This window comes from Ursus americanus, chromosome 16 (assembly GCF_024610735.1).
Source record: "Ursus americanus isolate L20-20 chromosome 16, mUrsAme1.1.p, whole genome shotgun sequence".
In the NCBI taxonomy this organism is placed as follows: Eukaryota; Metazoa; Chordata; class Mammalia; order Carnivora; family Ursidae; genus Ursus; species Ursus americanus.
Genome location: NC_142142.1, coordinates 5,432,476 through 5,449,674, shown reverse-complemented (window position 1 = coordinate 5,449,674; position 17,199 = coordinate 5,432,476). Strand labels below are relative to the sequence as shown.

The window sequence follows — 17,199 nt, the reverse complement described above, 5'->3', positions numbered from 1 at the left end:
CTTCAAGGGAAATGATTCTCCTGACTTCTTTTATCGTGGCTTAAAAAAAGAAAAAATTAACCCTATTCTTCAGCTTATCCAATTTGTAGGCATATTGCTTTTCATTAGAGTCTCTTAAGGTTTTTGTGGTTTTTTTTAATTTTTTATTTATTTTTTTATTTATGTGCTCTCAGTTGTAATGTCTCCTCTTTTACTTATGATTTACTTATTTCAGTCTTGTCTCTCTTTTCGGGTTTACTCATAAGTTTGTTCATTGTGTTAATCTTTTCAAAATAACCAACTTCTTACTTTTATTGTTTTTCCCCCATTGTTTTTCCATTCTCCATGATGTTTATTTCTGCTTTAATCTTATTTCACTTCTGTTAATTTGGGTTTAGTTTGTTCTTCTTTGACTAGTTCATTGGTGTAAACTTAGGTTATTTACTTGAGATCTTTTATTTTGAATGTAGACAATTATTCTTATTAAATTCTGATTTGTACTACTTCTGTTGCATCCCATAGGCTTTAGTTTCATGTGTTTTCATTTCATTATTCTTTTTTAAAATTAACATATAATGTATTATTTGTTTCAGGGCTGCAGGTCTGTGATTCACGAGTCTTACACACCACCCAGCACTCACGACAACACACACCCTCCCCACGTCCACCACCCAGCCACCCTATACCTCCCCAGCAGCCGTCAGTTTGTTCCCTAAGATGAGGAGTCTATTATGCTTTGTCTCCCTCTCTGGTTTCATCTTATTTCACTTTTTTTTCCCTGTCTTCCCCTACAATCCTCTGCCTTGTTCATTAAATCCTACATATCAGTGAGATCATGTGATAATTGTCTTTCTTTGATTGACTTATTTCACTTTGGTTAATACCCTCTAGTTCTGTCCATCTCATTGCAAATGGCAAGATTTCTTTTTTGATGGCTACATAATATTCCATTGTATATATATACCACTTGTTCTTTATGTATTCATCTGTTGATGGACATCTGGGCTTTTTCCATAGTTTGGCTATTGTGCACGTTGCTGCTATAAACATTGGAGTGCAGGTGCCCCTTTGGATCACTACATTTGTATTTTGGGGGTAAATACCCAGTAGTGCAATTGCTGGGTCGTAGGGTAGCTCTATTTCTACTTTTTTGAGGAACTTCCATACTGTTTTCCAGTGTGACTGTACCAGCTTGCATTCCCACCAAGAGTGTAGGAGGGTTCCCGTTTCTCTGCATCCTAGTCAACAACCCTCCTTTCCTGCCTTGTTAACTTTTGCCATTCTGACTGGTGCGTGGTGTTATCTCATTGTGGCTTTCATTTGTATTTCCCTGATGTCAACTGATGTTGAGCACTTTTTCATGTGTCTGTTGGCCATTTATATGTATTCTTTGGAGAAAAGTCTGTTCATGTCTTCTGTCTATTTCTTGATTAGATTATTTATACTTTGGTTGTTGAGTTTGATAAGTTCTTTGTAGATTTTGGATACTAGCCCTTTATCTGATATGTCATTTACAAATATCTTCACCCATTCTGTGCATTGTTCTTAAGAGGTTTTCTCATTACCCTTTTTGTTTCTTCTCTAAGCCATGAGCCATCAGTTCTTCAGGACTGTGTTGTTTAATTTATATATATTAATGAATATTCTTCTTAAGATTTTCTTCTGCTATTGATTTTCACTTTCCTTGTATTGTAATCAGAAAAGATACTCAATATTATTTCAAACTTCTTAAGTATTTAAGATATTCTCTGTTCTCACACATGCGATTTATCCTGGAAAATGTTTCTTGTGCACTAGTCAAAACATGTGTATTGATGTTGTTGCGGAAATATTCTGTATGTGCATGGTAGGTCCCTTTGGTCAATAGTGTTCAAGTCCCCAGTTTCTCACTGACCTTCTGCCTGCAAGTTCTATCCATTGTTGGAAGAAGGGAACTGAAGTCCCCTACAATTTTTGTGTTGCTGTCTATTTAGCCCTTCAGTTGTATTAAATTTGGCTTCACATATTTGAGTGCTCTGATATCGAAAATGAGACATAGCTAGAATTGTAGCTATGTCTTGGGTTAGCAGTTGAAGAATACTGACATGTGACATGGCCCTTGGAAGTTATCTGTGATCAAGTGTTTTTTTTTTCACATTTTATTTCTGTGTAGATCTAAGGGTTGCCAGAAAGAATCTTCTAGGTTTAAACAGACAAAACAAAAATAAAAGAAAAACCAAAACAGCCTGAAATCTCAGCATAAGAGATTTTTGTTCTTTATATGGGTGGCAAACCAAGGTTTTTAGGTGTTTCATGATTTTTTTTAAACTTCCTTCAGTTATGAGTATCTGAGAGTGAAATATGTTTTTGGAATATACATATTTAGAGAAGATTAAGCTTTTACCATGTTTATGTTGCTACTTTGAATCAACCTAAAATACCTGTAGAAGTAGCTACTAGTGATTAAGAAATTTTTTGGAAAATAACAATTTCAGGACATGGTCACGAATTTGTTTGGTCTTCACGCCATAGACTATAGGGTTGAGGACAGGAGGGACTAACAGGTACAGGTTTGATAAGAGGATATGAACGTATGGTGGTATGTGAGCACCAAACCTATGTGTGAAGAAGGAGAAGAAGGCAAGGAGGTAGAACTGTAGGAAGACACAGATGTGGGCGATGCAGGTATTAAAGGCCTTGAATCGTGCCTCCTTCTGGGGCAACTGAAACACAGTGATAAAGATTTGAATGTAAGACAAGGTGATGAAGATTATGTCAAACCCTAAGATACTGAAGGCAACAAAGAGACCATATATCTTGTTGATCCGGACATCTTCAGTGGCCAGCTTCACGATGGCCATGTGCTCACAATAAGTATGGGAGATGACTGTAGTTCGATAGAGTTTAAGACGAAATTTGATGAGCACCAGACACGGGGCTACAAGAATGGCACCCCTGAGTATCACCCCAACTGCAATGTGAGTCAAGAGTTGTTGGGAGAAGAAGGTGGTGTGTCTCAAGGGGTGACAGATGGCCACATAGCGATCTAGGGCCATTGCCAGTAGGATGCCTGATTCAATTGCCTGCAAGGAGTGAATCAACCACATTTGTAGAAGGCAGGCTACAAAGGAAATCTCTGGCAAATGAAACCAGAAGATGCCTAGCATTTTGGGAAGAATGCAGGTGCTAAGTGCAATGTCTGTGGCCCCCAGCATGGCCAGAAATATGTACATGGGCTTATGGAGGCTGTGCTCATATTTGATTATACCTAAAATAAGGGAATTCCCAATCACAGCCATGAAATACATGACACCAAATGGAATTCCAATCCAACGCTGCACTGACTCCAGCCCGGGAATCCCAGTGAGTGTTAGGAGAGCAGGCGTGAAGACGGAACCATTGGGTATGAGCATGATGATTTGGTCGGTAGAATCAAGTAGTGGTGTCGCTGTTTCATCTTCTATTCCCTGTCAAGACTACATGAATGAAAAGTAAGAGAAATTACTCTACTTTAGCAAAGCCTACTTCAGTTAGGTAAATCACATTCTATCCCCTTTATTTATGAAAATTAAAGGTAAGACTACATGCTTTATTTTAGCAAAGCATAGCTCAGTTAGATAAAGGATGGTAACCTTCTCATTCCTTTGTTTATTATTGAAGTATAGGTAACACTGAACATTGTCTAAGCTTAGGTGCACAACATGCTGATTTGGTACATTCACAGATTGCAATGTGAATGCAATTATAATTTAGCTAACGCCATCACATCACATAATTCTGTCTCCTTTTTTTGTGGTGGAAATAACTAAGATGTAGTCTCTCAGGAAGTTGATGTTTTTGATGTAATATTATTGTTTTATTTACGATCCTGTACATTAGATTTCTAGGACTTACTGATAAAATATCTCCTGTGTTTTCTCACCCCTCAGCCCCCCCGGTAGCCACAATTGTATCTGTTTTTATGAGTTTGGCTATTTGTTGTTATTGAAATGTGGTTGATACCTGATAATACTTTGGTGTCAGATACACAGCATCGTAGGTCACCAAGTCTATACACACACTGCGCTGTGCTCACCGCTAATGTAGCTACTACGTGTCACCATACAACCTAGTACAAACCGTTGACTCTAATCCCCATGCTGTACTTTTTATCCATGTAATTTATTCATCCCATCATTGCAAGCCTGTGTTTCCCACTCCCCTTCACCAAACTGGCCACCCTCAAACCCCTGCCTCTCTGGCAACCATCAGTTAGTTCTCTGTATTTATGGATCCCTTTCTGCTGTTTATTTGTTTATGCATTTGCTTCATTTTTTTTTTTTTAGATTCCGTATAAGTGGAATGCTATGAAGTTCAACTCTTTTAAGATCCCATTTACATATTAGTGATTTCATACATTATTTGTCATTCCCTCTTTGACTATCTTACAGCATAATGTACTCAAAGTTTATTACTATTGTCACAAATAAGAGGATTTCCTTCTTTCTCGTGTCTCAATAAATTATTAATCAGACAAACGTAGGTCAAAGCCACAACGAGATATCACCTCATTCTTGTTAGAAGACCAGTCATCAGTAAGACAAAAGGCAATAAGTGTTTTTTTTTTGGGGGGGGGGTTTAAAAACGAAACCATTGCACTTAGTTGGTAGGAATGCAGCCACTAGGGAAAGCAATATGAGGGTTCAATGAAAATTTTGAGAAAATGATCTGCATATAATCTGGCAATTCCACTTCTGGGTATATATCCAAAGGACAGGAAAACAGAATATTGAAGAGATATATGCAATCCTGTGTTTATTTCAGCATTATTTACAGTAGCTAAGATTGGGACACAACTTTAGTGCCCATCAGCATATGAATGGATAAAGATGTAGCATATGTATGCAATGGAATGTTATCAATATTATTTTTAATGATTTTGATGACTCCTTTCAAATTTTCTCTTTTCACAAAGTCATTGTAAGAATAACCATGAAGTTCTGCGTTTCTGCATGCCTTAATCATTTTCAATGACAAAAATTAAATAGATCAGATGGTTTCTTTCTAGTCCATGACTAGTGGACCAAACAGATGCTTTTTATCTTATGTTTACTTCTCATTGCCTGTACTTATTTTGTGACCTGAAAATAGGCATCAAGAAAAAATTATTTAATACAGAGCATACATATTTCATGAGCTAGACTCCACGTGGGCTGACATAAAGCATCCTAGTGCTGGTAGAAATTCTGCTGATCATAATCAGAGGACTAGTTTGGCAAGACTATTTTTAAGTTCTGCAGCTCACCAGCTTGACTTCTCAGAATGGTGTCTTCATAGTCTGATCAATCTCCAGTAGCCTCAGAATGTTTCCAACCTAATTTGTCAAAGTTTCTATGTTTTTCCAAAACCCATCCATATGTCATGCACATTTTCCAATTTACTCTCTGCAGATTATTCAACCCTGACTGTTTGCTTTGGCAGTCCCTGTCAGATCTTGTTCGTACTCTTCCCTGCCATTTTCACATATCTTCTTTTTAATCCCAAGTGCCAATCTGTGTCCTCTGCTCTTCTCTCTCTCCATCAATAGCCATCATTACCACTCTAAGCCTAAAAAAGCATTGATTCTCAAGCATTTTATATAACATAGATTATCTATGAATTTAGACTATCTCTCTCCATGTAAGATTACTTAGAATGCACCTCGTTCTAAGGTGCATTCTAAGGACAACTTGTCAGTGCATTCCTTTTCCTCAAATGTATTCAACTCTAAGAGAGGCTTTCCTTTCTGAGACCCTTTGTCTCTGAACTCTTCTTTTTAGCAAATATACAGTATGCCAAACTAGATCTTCCTTAAATCCTCCTCAAACAGCATTGCAATCCAAAAATCAGAAGTTTATATCCTAATGATTTTAATCAATACACAATAATTAAGAATTCACTATGTTCCAAGTATTTTTGAAGTAATTAGAGAATATGTAAAATATATGTGTTCTATATTTTTGAAGAATCTAAACTTTGCTGAGTGCTTGAGATTAAAAACTGATACCCCCATTTATTAAATACCTACTGTATCATTCACCTTCATAAATCTTCAGACATTTTAGGGTATTTAATCTTATTAACTTATGATATTGATGTTATTACCCTATATTTTATTAATGAAAAACTAAGACTTTTTGTTGCAACAGGTGAATCTGCTTGGATCCATATTCCATGGCACACAGATGCAGAAAGAACAAAAAATAGTGTGCATCATCTGAGATTTTAGAATTATAATTCAGTAAGAATATGGAATATATCTCAGTGTGTAACTACATCGGGGGGATGTAGAAACATTGCAAATTTTAACCAGTTTCTGCCTGTTTAAATTCTGATGGAAAAAAACCTCACATATGCCTTTCTTATTTTTATCAAACAATTATAATACATACATTACATACATGTTTAAAATATGCTACATATCTAATATAAAACCACATTTTCAATTCCATATCATCCATAGACTGGCTGACACTCTCTGTAACTTGGCTCATAAGTGTGTGCTACTGTCTTTATCAGGAACATTCATTTGGGAGACCTAACATGGCCACATGGGTCAGAGTTGCCCTAGAGAATCCTTACAAGGTAGTGTGCAAAGTAAAGCTCAACAGCAGTATATACCATGAGTAATCAGGTGATCAAAAAAAAGAGGAAGAAAGAAAGTAAACAAAGGAGCAGGCACAAAAAATAGAAAAACATGCTTTCAACCTAGCAGAATAAAAATCATATGAAAAAAGTAGTTACTTTTCTTCCTGATAGTTTTAGATTTCCAACTTTATGAGGCCAAACTGATATTCTTCTTAAGCAGGTTTTCGCCTTCTCAGCACAACTGGCATTTTTACTCAGATACACTTTGGTCCTGGGGTAATTCTCTACATTGCAGCAGGCTTAGCAGCATCCCTGAGTCCTACCCTCTAGATGCCAATGGTTCTTTCTGGTCATGAAAATCAAAAATGTCTCGGGCATTGCCAAATGTCACCTGCTTGTATGGAGAGGGACATAACACACCTGGTTAGTAACCATTGTTCTGGAATTTTACACTGTAGAAGAATAGTCTTTAATTAAAGGAGAATCAATGTTTTTAGCTTTATTCAAAATAGGCAGAATAAATCTGGGTAGCAAGGGGGATCATTCTTCAGCAGATGCTGGCCAGATAAAGGACATGGAAAGGCATTCCTGGAGGAAATACTTTGAACAAAATCAAAGAAGCATGAAATGTGCAGTGGGATTGTAAATCAACAAGTACTTTTCACGTATGAATTGTTCCATAAACACAGATGATGATGGTTGAGGCGAAGGAAAAGGGAAGAGTAACGAATGTACGGTTCTAATTTGACGATAATAATTTCAAAAACTTAGGTGGAATAACAAGGATTTTTTTTCCCCTCTACAAATCTGTTCTGCTAGTAGTTTGATAAATGGCTTAAAAGGATGAGAGCTGGCATAGGGAGATGAAGTTAGAAGGATACTTGTGGTAGTCCAGATGGGATGGGATGACGTGACCTGGCCACATCGGAAGATTAACAAGGAAGCAATATCTCTGCTGCTTGCTGACTTGATGGTGGGAAATCATGGGAGGGGACGGGAGACTAAGATTTTCTTGGTTGAAAGCAACAACACTGAATGCCAAGGATGTTTGAAGCAACTGTGTGTATGGACACAGACACGTACATTTTTAGAAGAGGAAGGAGACAAATCTTAAATCCTTGAAATTCATGGGTAACGAAAACAATCACGGGTGTCATGTTCAGCATCAACCCTGAACCACTCATGTGACTGACAATTCTGACTCAGGCTGATTCCCAGAACCTAAACCAGTTAAGGGACTTAGGTCTAAATCTACTCTCCCTGCAAACTCAGGAAACCTTTCACTGTACAAAGTCTCTGACATTCAGCCTTTGACCTCTGCTTCAAGGCCCCAGGGTTGGACTATCAGAAACAAAGGGTTGTTTGTTTTTTTTAATGTTTTTTATATACATAATATCCCTCACTTGTCAAGCCTACCTTAAAATCTATCACCCATTGTGTGATTAACTGATTCAGACATTCTGGGCAGCAACATGAAACAAAATATGCTTCATGTTAGAAAAATCAGCTACTGTAAGACTCTATTGCTTGTTTATCATCCTGCAAGCTTCTTGGCTCATAAGGGTGTTGTGTTCTCTTTGAAACCAATCCTCCATTTTCCCCACACCTAGTGCAGATCTAAGGCCCAAAGACTTACCTGGAAGCCACAGAGTGAAAATCTTCTGGTGTTTCTGAGAGTGAAGATGGCTATTTTGTACTGTAGGAGCCACCTGGGGATTTTTTGCACCAGTCGCTGGTGAGTTTTCAATTAGCCTGGGACAAGGATGAAAAGCACGCATGATATCGTTCAAAACCCAGGAGAATTTGTCTCATAGCAGATCTGCATCTAATAAAACCCCAAATCCTTGTGCCCTTGGGGACTGGTAGCCAAATTGATCGTCCATTCAGAAATATCTAAGAGAAGACACTGTCCCAAGACAACACATAGAATCAATGACATTTTTATACAAAATAATGAGTCAATGAGGGGAAATGAAAACATCTCAAGGTATTCAGAATAATCAGCGCAGACGTGCTGACAAAAAACTAAATGGAATATTTCTTGGTGACATAGAAATTAAACCCTCATAAACCGTTGGTGGGAATACAAGCTGGTATAGCTACTCTGGAAAACAGTATGGAGGTGCCTCAAGACGTTAAAAGTAGAGCTATCCTATGACCCAGCAATTGTACTACTAGATATTTACACCAATGACACAAATGTAGTGAAACAAGGGACACCTGCACCCCAATGTTCATAGCAGCAATGTCCATATTAGCCACACAGTGGAAAGAGCTGAGGCATCCTTCAACAGATGAATGAATAAAGAAGATGTGGTTTATACATACAATTGAATATTACTCAGCCATCAGAAAGGATGAATACCTACCATTTGGATTGATGTGGATGGGACTACAAGGTAGTATGCGAAGCGAAATAAGTCAAAGAAAGACAAGTATCATCTGGATTCAACATATGTGGAATATAAGAAAGAGTTCAGAAGATCAGAAGGGAATGGAGGGAAAACTGAAGGGGAAGAAATCAGAGAGGAAGACAAACCATGAGAGACTCTTAACTCTGGGAAACAAACTGAGGAGTATGGAAGAGGAGGTCAGTGGGGGGATTAAGGTAAATGGGTGATGGGCGTTAAGGAGGGCATGTGATGTGATGAGCACTGGGTGTTATATGCAACTGATGAATTATTGAATATTACTTCTGAAACTAATGATGGACTGTATGTTGGGAAACTGCATTTAACTTAAAAAAAGAAATTTTCGCATTCATTTAGGATTCTCATGAAATAATATAATGCATTTTCAGATTTTAGTGCCAGTTCCTATATATATATATATTTCCCACCTTTGAACTATTTATGGCCAGTGTTAACTCAGTTGGAAAAAAAAGGGAGGTTTGTGAATTTAAGCTTTGGTATCATGAGGAAAAGAAAAGAGTCTCCATCTGTGTGGTGCAAGAAAAAGTCTAACAAGACCTCATTACATGCATCTGCCTGAGGACATGATGGCCTTACTGAGAGTCACATGGTGTTTGTCCTGTGTCATTGCATCTGGCATTGTTGAGCAGACATGTTCGCTATGCACTGAACGACTCTCTGACTCCCATCTTGCCCTTAAACCGCCATAAAATTATCTTCATCCTAGAAAATGGCTGCTTGGTGTGCTGGGTTACTTCACAGTGGTTTGGGGACTCGGTTGTGTGTATCTCTTTCCAGCTCTGCTCTCAGTGACATCACATGATAGATTGAAATAAATGGCACAAACAGGTAAATCAGTAAAGAACCTGTATCAGAATGCCACCCACCCAGCAGAGTAGCACCTGATGAACTCAAAATAAAGTAGCGTATTTTCAGAGAAAACGAAAGAATTAGTTTTCAGATCAATATGAAGCAGGCTGAGGTGAAGTCAGCAGGCTCTGAAATTGGTGCACTACTCTCTCTACAGAGAATTAGAATATGATACACATATTGAATGACTCTCAAGACACCTTGGGAAATGCAAAAAATTTGGAGCCTCGTAGAATCATAATGCCATCGAATGTTGGAGACGAAATAACTCTTAGATACACTTTAGTTAAATCCCATGAGAGCTACAGGGGAATACGATATTTTAGAAACAATGTGATTCCTTATTAGGTGACAGATAGAATTCCTTAGAACTCTTATATTAATAGAAATAATTACTACAGAGTAATGTGATAGGAACTACAGACTGTAAATTTTCAGAAGTGGCTTTTCATTCTACATGTGTTCTAGACAATATCTGACTTTCAGCCCCACTTAAGCAGAATTCTATCCCCCAGAAAAAAATGAATTCCATTTGTCTACTTTAGACTGAAGTATACAAAAACTACACAATTAGGATTATTATTGCTCGTACTAAATTATGAATATCATTAAAATTTGTTTGTTGAAAGATGTTTTCTCTCTTGCTATCCAAATACCTATTTACTAGGTTTGAATTGCCTCTTTGCCCACAAAACCTAATCTCTGTATTTGTTCCTTGTCATAGAAGATTGCTGAACCCTGGCTAAATCATTAAGAAATTACTTCTGATGCCATCTCAGGTTTATTCCGAAAGAAACTATGTTATCTTAGAACGACAACTCCTATTGGCAATCATTATAATCAGATCATATGTTAATTCTATAATAAATATTGACACTGAAAACATTCTCAACAAATGCCCCAAGACATCCCCTAGATTTACAAATAGTCATCCTCAGCAGTCATTGATATGTGATTGAGCGTGAACCCATTAAGCAAGCCAGGGTATCTCCCATTTATATGACATTCAGTCTATATTATAGATGCATTGATTTTATGCACACATATGCATATTTTCCATCATCATTCATTAAATGGTCTATGAGCTGAAGTTTTCAGGAATGGTCCACTAGCCTTAAGCTCTGGAGTTGTTAATCTTAGTTAAAACCCTCCATCTCTTCATTAATTTAATAGCCTTGAATGATTAAAAAGCATGATGTCTTATATCTACTGAGAAGCTATGCTATCACCTGCTTGATAGATACACACACACACACACACACACACACACACACACAAACAGATATTTACACATGCTTACGAAAACATGTGTTTACCTTTGCAGAGAACCTCAAATGACACGTAATAACTTTCAGAATTACTTTCATCATCTTTCAAGAGTGTCCATGGTCATTCTTTTTTTTTTTCACTTGAAGTTTAGCGTACAGACATGTTGCATTATTTCCAAGAGTAGAGAGGGGTGATTCAGCAAGTCTATACATTATGGTGTGCTCACAGCAGGTCTAGCCACCATCTGTCACCATACAATGCTATTAGAATACCCTTGACTCTATTTTCTAGGCTGCACTTTTTATCCCTGTGACTTATTCATCCTGCTCCTCTTTACCCAGTTTGCCCTCCATGGCTGTATTTGATATCTTAGTAATCTGTGTCTCTCCAAATTGTATCTTACATTGAAAAAAAAAAACTTCTGTGCTGTGACATTAAGCACATTCTCTGGTTCATGCCTCCTCTATCATCTACCTGGTATAGTGTGTCCTTCCTTATGGGACCAATCATTCGTTATTCTTCAGGAAACAGGCTTCATAATTAAGAACCTAAGAACATGATTTTAACTCTGCTGCCTGCTGTTTTCAGTTGGATTTCAATGTTTCCTTCCCTCACTCTCAGGGCATACCACTACAACTCTTGCTTCATTCCCTCTCTGTTTCTTTCTTCTTCCCTCCCAGAAATACAAGGAAACAAATCCATGAAACTTATGCAATATGTCCAGTTTACCACTCTGCCACTATTCCCTTGTACAGTATTTAACATATTGTGTTTTGATAACACTTGATGAAATAATAAAGACTAGTGGAGGTAACAGAAAAAGGAAGGGTGTATAAAATGGAGCACTTGATTTCACATGATTTTTGCATCTCAAAATTCCCTAATGACTCTGGAGATAAACTGAAATTTTTGTATTATCATCTCACATCAATAAAGGTTTAGGTTTGTTTATATGTTTGTTTGTTTGTTTGTTTTGACACCACATGCTTAGAATACACATCCTCAAAAAAAATTTTAGAGACTAAAACGATCGTGACATACATTTTGTTTTTATTGAGTACCTTGACACTTTAAAACAATGGGTTTGGGTGCATTTAATTCAGTGATAGATGCATACTTGTGAATCCTTCTGGAGAAGAATCCATAAAAGAAGCAGCTGAAAAAGGGAAAGAAAAAGAGAAGAGAAAAGGAAACATCATATCTTCACTATTTTGTTCTTTGTGTTTCTTCCTCTCATTATGCAGTAGCATCCAGACACCTAATGAGTAATAGTCGTTACGGAGGAGGATGATGGGAAAACGATCTAAAATGCAGGCAGGGGCGCCTGGGTGGCACTGCGGTTAAGCGTCTGCCTTCGGCTCAGGGCGTGATCCCGGCGTTATGGGATCGAGTCCCGCATCAGGCTCCTCTGCTGGGAGCCTGCTTCTTCCTCTACCACTCCCCCTGCTTGTGTTACCTCTCTCACTGGCTGTCTCTATCTCTGTCGAATAAATAAATAAAATCTTTAAAAAAATGCAGGCAAATTTCACAAAAGAATTAAATAGGAAACTAAGCCCTCTCATTTAATATTGTTTTTGAAATATTTGATGTAGTTTGGGGACATTGTTACTACTGTATCAAGGGGAAGACTGCAGGTGTTAACCACAATGGATTTTAGGAACACAACATCTTTACCACGTGAATGCGGATCTGCTTGGTCTTGGCACCATAGACAAGTGGATTGAGAAATGGGGGAACCAGCAAGTAGAGGCTAGAAAAGAGGATATGAATATAAGGGGGAACACGAGCACCAAACCTATGTGTGAAGAAGGAGAAGAAGGCAAGGGAGTAGAACTGGAGGAAGACACAGATGTGGGCGATGCAGGTATTGAATGCTTTCCACCGAGCCTCCTTCTGGGGCAAACGAAAAACTGTGATAAAGATCTGCATGTAGGACAAAGTGATAAAGGTAATATCGAATATTGCAACAGTGAATGCCACAAACAAGCCATAGATTTTGTTGATCCGCACATTTTCTGCAGCCAGCTTCACGATGGCCATATGCTCACAGTAGCAGTGGGAGATGATGGTTGTATGGTAAAATTGCAACCGGCACTTTATTAGTACTAGGCACGGAGCTACTAGAATGGCAGCCCTGAGTGTTACCATAGCCCCTATTTGGGAGACCAGCTGGTGGGTGAAGATAGCACCATGTCTTAGTGGATAACAGATGGCCACATAACGATCCAGGGCCATGGCCAGTAGGATGCCTGACTCTATGCACTGAAATGTATGGATAAGCCACATTTGAAGCAAGCAAGACTCAAAATAAATCTCTGGTACATGAAACCAGAAGATGCCAAGCATCTTGGGCATGATGGTGGTTGCAAGTGCAATATCTGTGACTCCTAGCATGCCTAGGAAAATGTACATGGGCTCATGGAGGCTGCGCTCTGATTTGATGATGATCAGAAGCACGGAATTTCCAAACATAGCAGTGAGATACATGGCACAGAATGGAATCCCGATCCAGCACTGCACAGACTCTAGGCCTGGGATCCCTATTAGTGTCAACACAGAAGGCATGAAGACTGTAACGTTGGAGGTGGACATAATGTCTTTGGGTCTCTAAAAGCAAAAGAATAAAGTGTCTCAGTCAGTGGTACTCTTCTCTTCTAATTCCATTTTTTTTATCCAGTCATCATAGTGAGTCTCTCCGATTTTAGCAGAATGCTAAGATCATATTATCCATCTCATTTATACTATTGAAGGTAAAAAACAGATCTGTAGATACTCATCACTGTTTCAGGGGGAGCATTCACAAGCACTCGGCCACAAGAAGAGGTTATGTGCATGGCAGGCCAAATGCATTAGAACCACCAGATCATCCGAGTAAGGAAATCAGCTGCTGACCTCTCTGTTATGTCATTCTACCTGTGGACAAAATAATTGTACTTGTTTATTTTGTTTGGAAAGGACATTTGAATCAGACTTTGAAGAATCTCTCGAGCTACCCAGCAGTACTAATATTTTCCACTGTCTCTAGATCTAGAACTGTCCGTTTGACACAGTCAATCTGACTCTGATGCACATATGATATAAAGCTTGCTATTACAGAGAGTAACAGCTGACATATATATTCACACACACACACACACACACACACACACACACACACATTTTAGTTTCCTTGTTATTTTGAGAGTATTGTCCTCTAACACACAGAATAAAATACAGCCAGGAATGCCTGAAACACCCTGGTTTTCCACACTGAGCGGTTATAGCCAGCCTTCCCCTCACCACCCTTTTTAAATTTTATTTTATTCTTGTGTTTCATTTTTGTTTTTTTGTTTTTTTCTTTGTTTGTTTGTTTGTTTTGGTGGTTGCTTCAGACCGCTCTGGATTTTGCTAGGGTGCATCATGCTCGGGTTGTGGTTGATATTTTGGAGTCTGCTCATTCACTCAACCATCCCTCTACAGAATGATTAGGAGAAGGAACTCTCAACAAAGAAAAGAAACAGAAACAATGCCATGTGCCTCAGAATTAATGGATATGGATATAAGCAAAATGTCAGAAATAGAATTCAGGATAGCAATCATGAAGTCAATAGCTATGGTTAAAAACAGCATTAGGGACAATATAGAATCTCTAAAAGCAGAAATGAGATCTAATCAGGTCAACTAAAAAAATGCTAGGAATGAGATGCAGTCTAAATTAGATACTCTAAGAGCCAGGGTAAATGAAACAGAAGAAAGAATTGGTAATCTAGAAGATAAACTGATGGAAAAGAAGGGAGAAGAGGAAAACAGAGATAGGTTTTGCTAGTAGCACATGAGAAAGGAGATGGCAGAGATTAATGATGCCATGAAATGTTCCAACTTCAGAATGACTGGGATCCCCGAGGGGGTGGAGAGAGAGAAAGGGCTAGAAGATATATGTGAGCAAACCAAAGCTGAGAGCTTCTCTAATCTATGGAAGGAAACAAGCATTTGAGGCCAAGAGGCAGAGAGGATCCTTCTCAAAATCAATAAAAATGGATGAACATCCCGACATATAATAGTGAAGCTTGCAAATTTTACAGCCAAGGAAACAATTGCCAGAATAGCCAGAGAGAGGATGTTCCTTACATATGGAGGAAGGAACATCAGAATAACATAAGACCTTCCCACAGAAACCTAGCAAGCCAGAAAGGGATCATGAGACATATTCAGGGAACTAAACAAAAAGAACATGCAGCCAAGAATACTTTATCGAGAAAGGCTGTCATTCTGAATGGATGGAGAGACCCCAAGAATCACAAGAACCAGAAAGAAACAGAAAATCTTTACAAACAGGAACTTTACAGACAATACAATGGTACTATATTCCTATCTTTCCAAAAGTAACTCTAAATGAAAATGGCCTGAATGCTTCCATCAAAAGACACAGGGTTGCAGGGATAAAAAAGCAGGACCCATCCGTATACTATCTACAAGAGATTCATTTTGATCCTAAAGACACCTCCAGATTGAAAATGAGGGGGTGGAAAAGCATTTGCCATGCTAATGGACCTCAAAGGAAAGCTGGAGTAGCAATCCTTATATCAGACAAAGTAGATTTTAAACCAAAGACCATAACAAAAGATTTAGAAGGAAATTATATTATTATTTAAAAAGGTCTATCCAACAAGAAGATCTAACAATTGTAAATATTTATGCTCGCAACATGGGAAAAGCCAATTATATAAACCAATTAATAATCAAAATAATATTGGTAATAATACATTAATAGTAGGAGACTTCAACACTCCATTCACAGCAATGGACAGACCATCTAAGCAGATCAGCAAAGAAACAAGGGCTTTGAGTGACACATTGGACCAGATGGACTTCATAGATATACACAGAACATTCCATCCTAAAATAACAGAATATTCATTCTTCTCGAGTGCACATGGGTCTTTCTGCAGAATAAACCACATACTGGGTCACAAATCAGGTCTCAACAGATACCAAAAGATTGAGATTATTCCCTGCATATTTTCAGATCACATTGCTTTGAAACTGGAACTCAATAATAAGAAAAAAAATTTGGAAGGAATTCAAAATCTTGGAAGTTAAAGTCCGTCTGGCTACAGGATGATTAGGTCAACCAGGAAATTAGAGAAGAAGTTAAGTAATTCATAGAAACTAATGAGAATGAAAACACATCAGTCCAAAACTTATGGGATACTGCAAAGGTGGTCCTAAGAGGGAAATACACAGCCATCCAGCCTCTCTCAAAAAAATTAGAAAAATCCCAAATGCACAAGGTAACCTTACACCTAAAGAAGCCGAAGAAAGAACAGCAAATAAAGCCTAAACCAAGCAGGACAAGAGAAATAATAAAGATTAGAGTAGACATCAATGAAATAGACTTCAGAAAAGCCATAGAACAGATCAATGAAACTAGAAACTGGTTCTTTGAAAGAGTTAATAAGATTGATAAACCTCTGGCCAGGATTAAGAAGAAAAGGGAAAGGACCCAAATAAATAAAATCATGAATGAAAGGGGAGAGATCACAACCAACACCAAGGAAATACAGACAATTTTAAGAACAGTATGAGTAAGTACATGCCAGCAAATTAGGCAATCTAGAAGAAATGAATGCATTCCTGAAAACTTATAAACTACCACGAGTGAAACAGGAAGAGGTAGAAAATCTGAACAGACAAACAGCCAGCAAGGAAATGGAAGCAGTAATCAAAAACCTCCCAAAAAACAAGAGTCCAGGGCCAGATGGCTTCCCAGGGGAATTCTACCAAACATTTAAACAAGAAATAATACCTAATCTACCGAAGCTGTTTCAGAAAATAGAAATGGAAGGAAAATTTCCAAACTCGTTCTAGGAGACCAACATTACCTTGATCCAAAAATCAGACAAAGACCCCATCAAAAAGAATTACAGACCAATATTCCTGGTGAACATGGATGCCAAAATACTCAGTAAGATCCTAGCCAGTAGGATCCAACAGTACATTGAAAGGATTATTCAGTAGGACCAGGTGGGATTTATTCCAGTGATGTAAGGGTCATTCAACATTCACAAATCAATCAACATAATAAAGCACATTAATAAAAGAAAAG

At 38.0% G+C, this 17,199-nt stretch overlaps 2 protein-coding genes across 2 annotated transcripts; both read right to left on the bottom strand.

Moving 5' to 3' along the window:
• Window positions 1–2,414: 2,414 nt before the first annotated feature.
• On the bottom strand, window positions 2,415–3,371 carry LOC148108743 (olfactory receptor 52A5-like). Its single transcript, XM_087868540.1, has one exon. It carries the CDS (start codon window positions 3,369–3,371, stop codon window positions 2,415–2,417), a length of 957 nt encoding a protein of 318 aa, XP_087724666.1.
• Window positions 3,372–12,767: 9,396 nt separating this feature from the next.
• LOC148108742 (olfactory receptor 52A1-like) lies at window positions 12,768–13,706 on the bottom strand. The gene has a single exon (XM_087868539.1). The coding sequence runs from the start codon at window positions 13,704–13,706 to the stop codon at window positions 12,768–12,770; it is 939 nt and encodes a 312-aa protein (XP_087724665.1).
• Between the last annotated feature and the right edge of the window lie 3,493 nt (window positions 13,707–17,199).

Coding starts and splice junctions, on each gene's coding strand:
- LOC148108742 (XM_087868539.1), bottom strand. CDS start 13,706: ATGTCCACCTCCAACGTTACAGTCTTCATGCCTTCTGTGTTGACACTA.
- LOC148108743 (XM_087868540.1), bottom strand. CDS start 3,371: ATGCTCATACCCAATGGTTCCGTCTTCACGCCTGCTCTCCTAACACTC.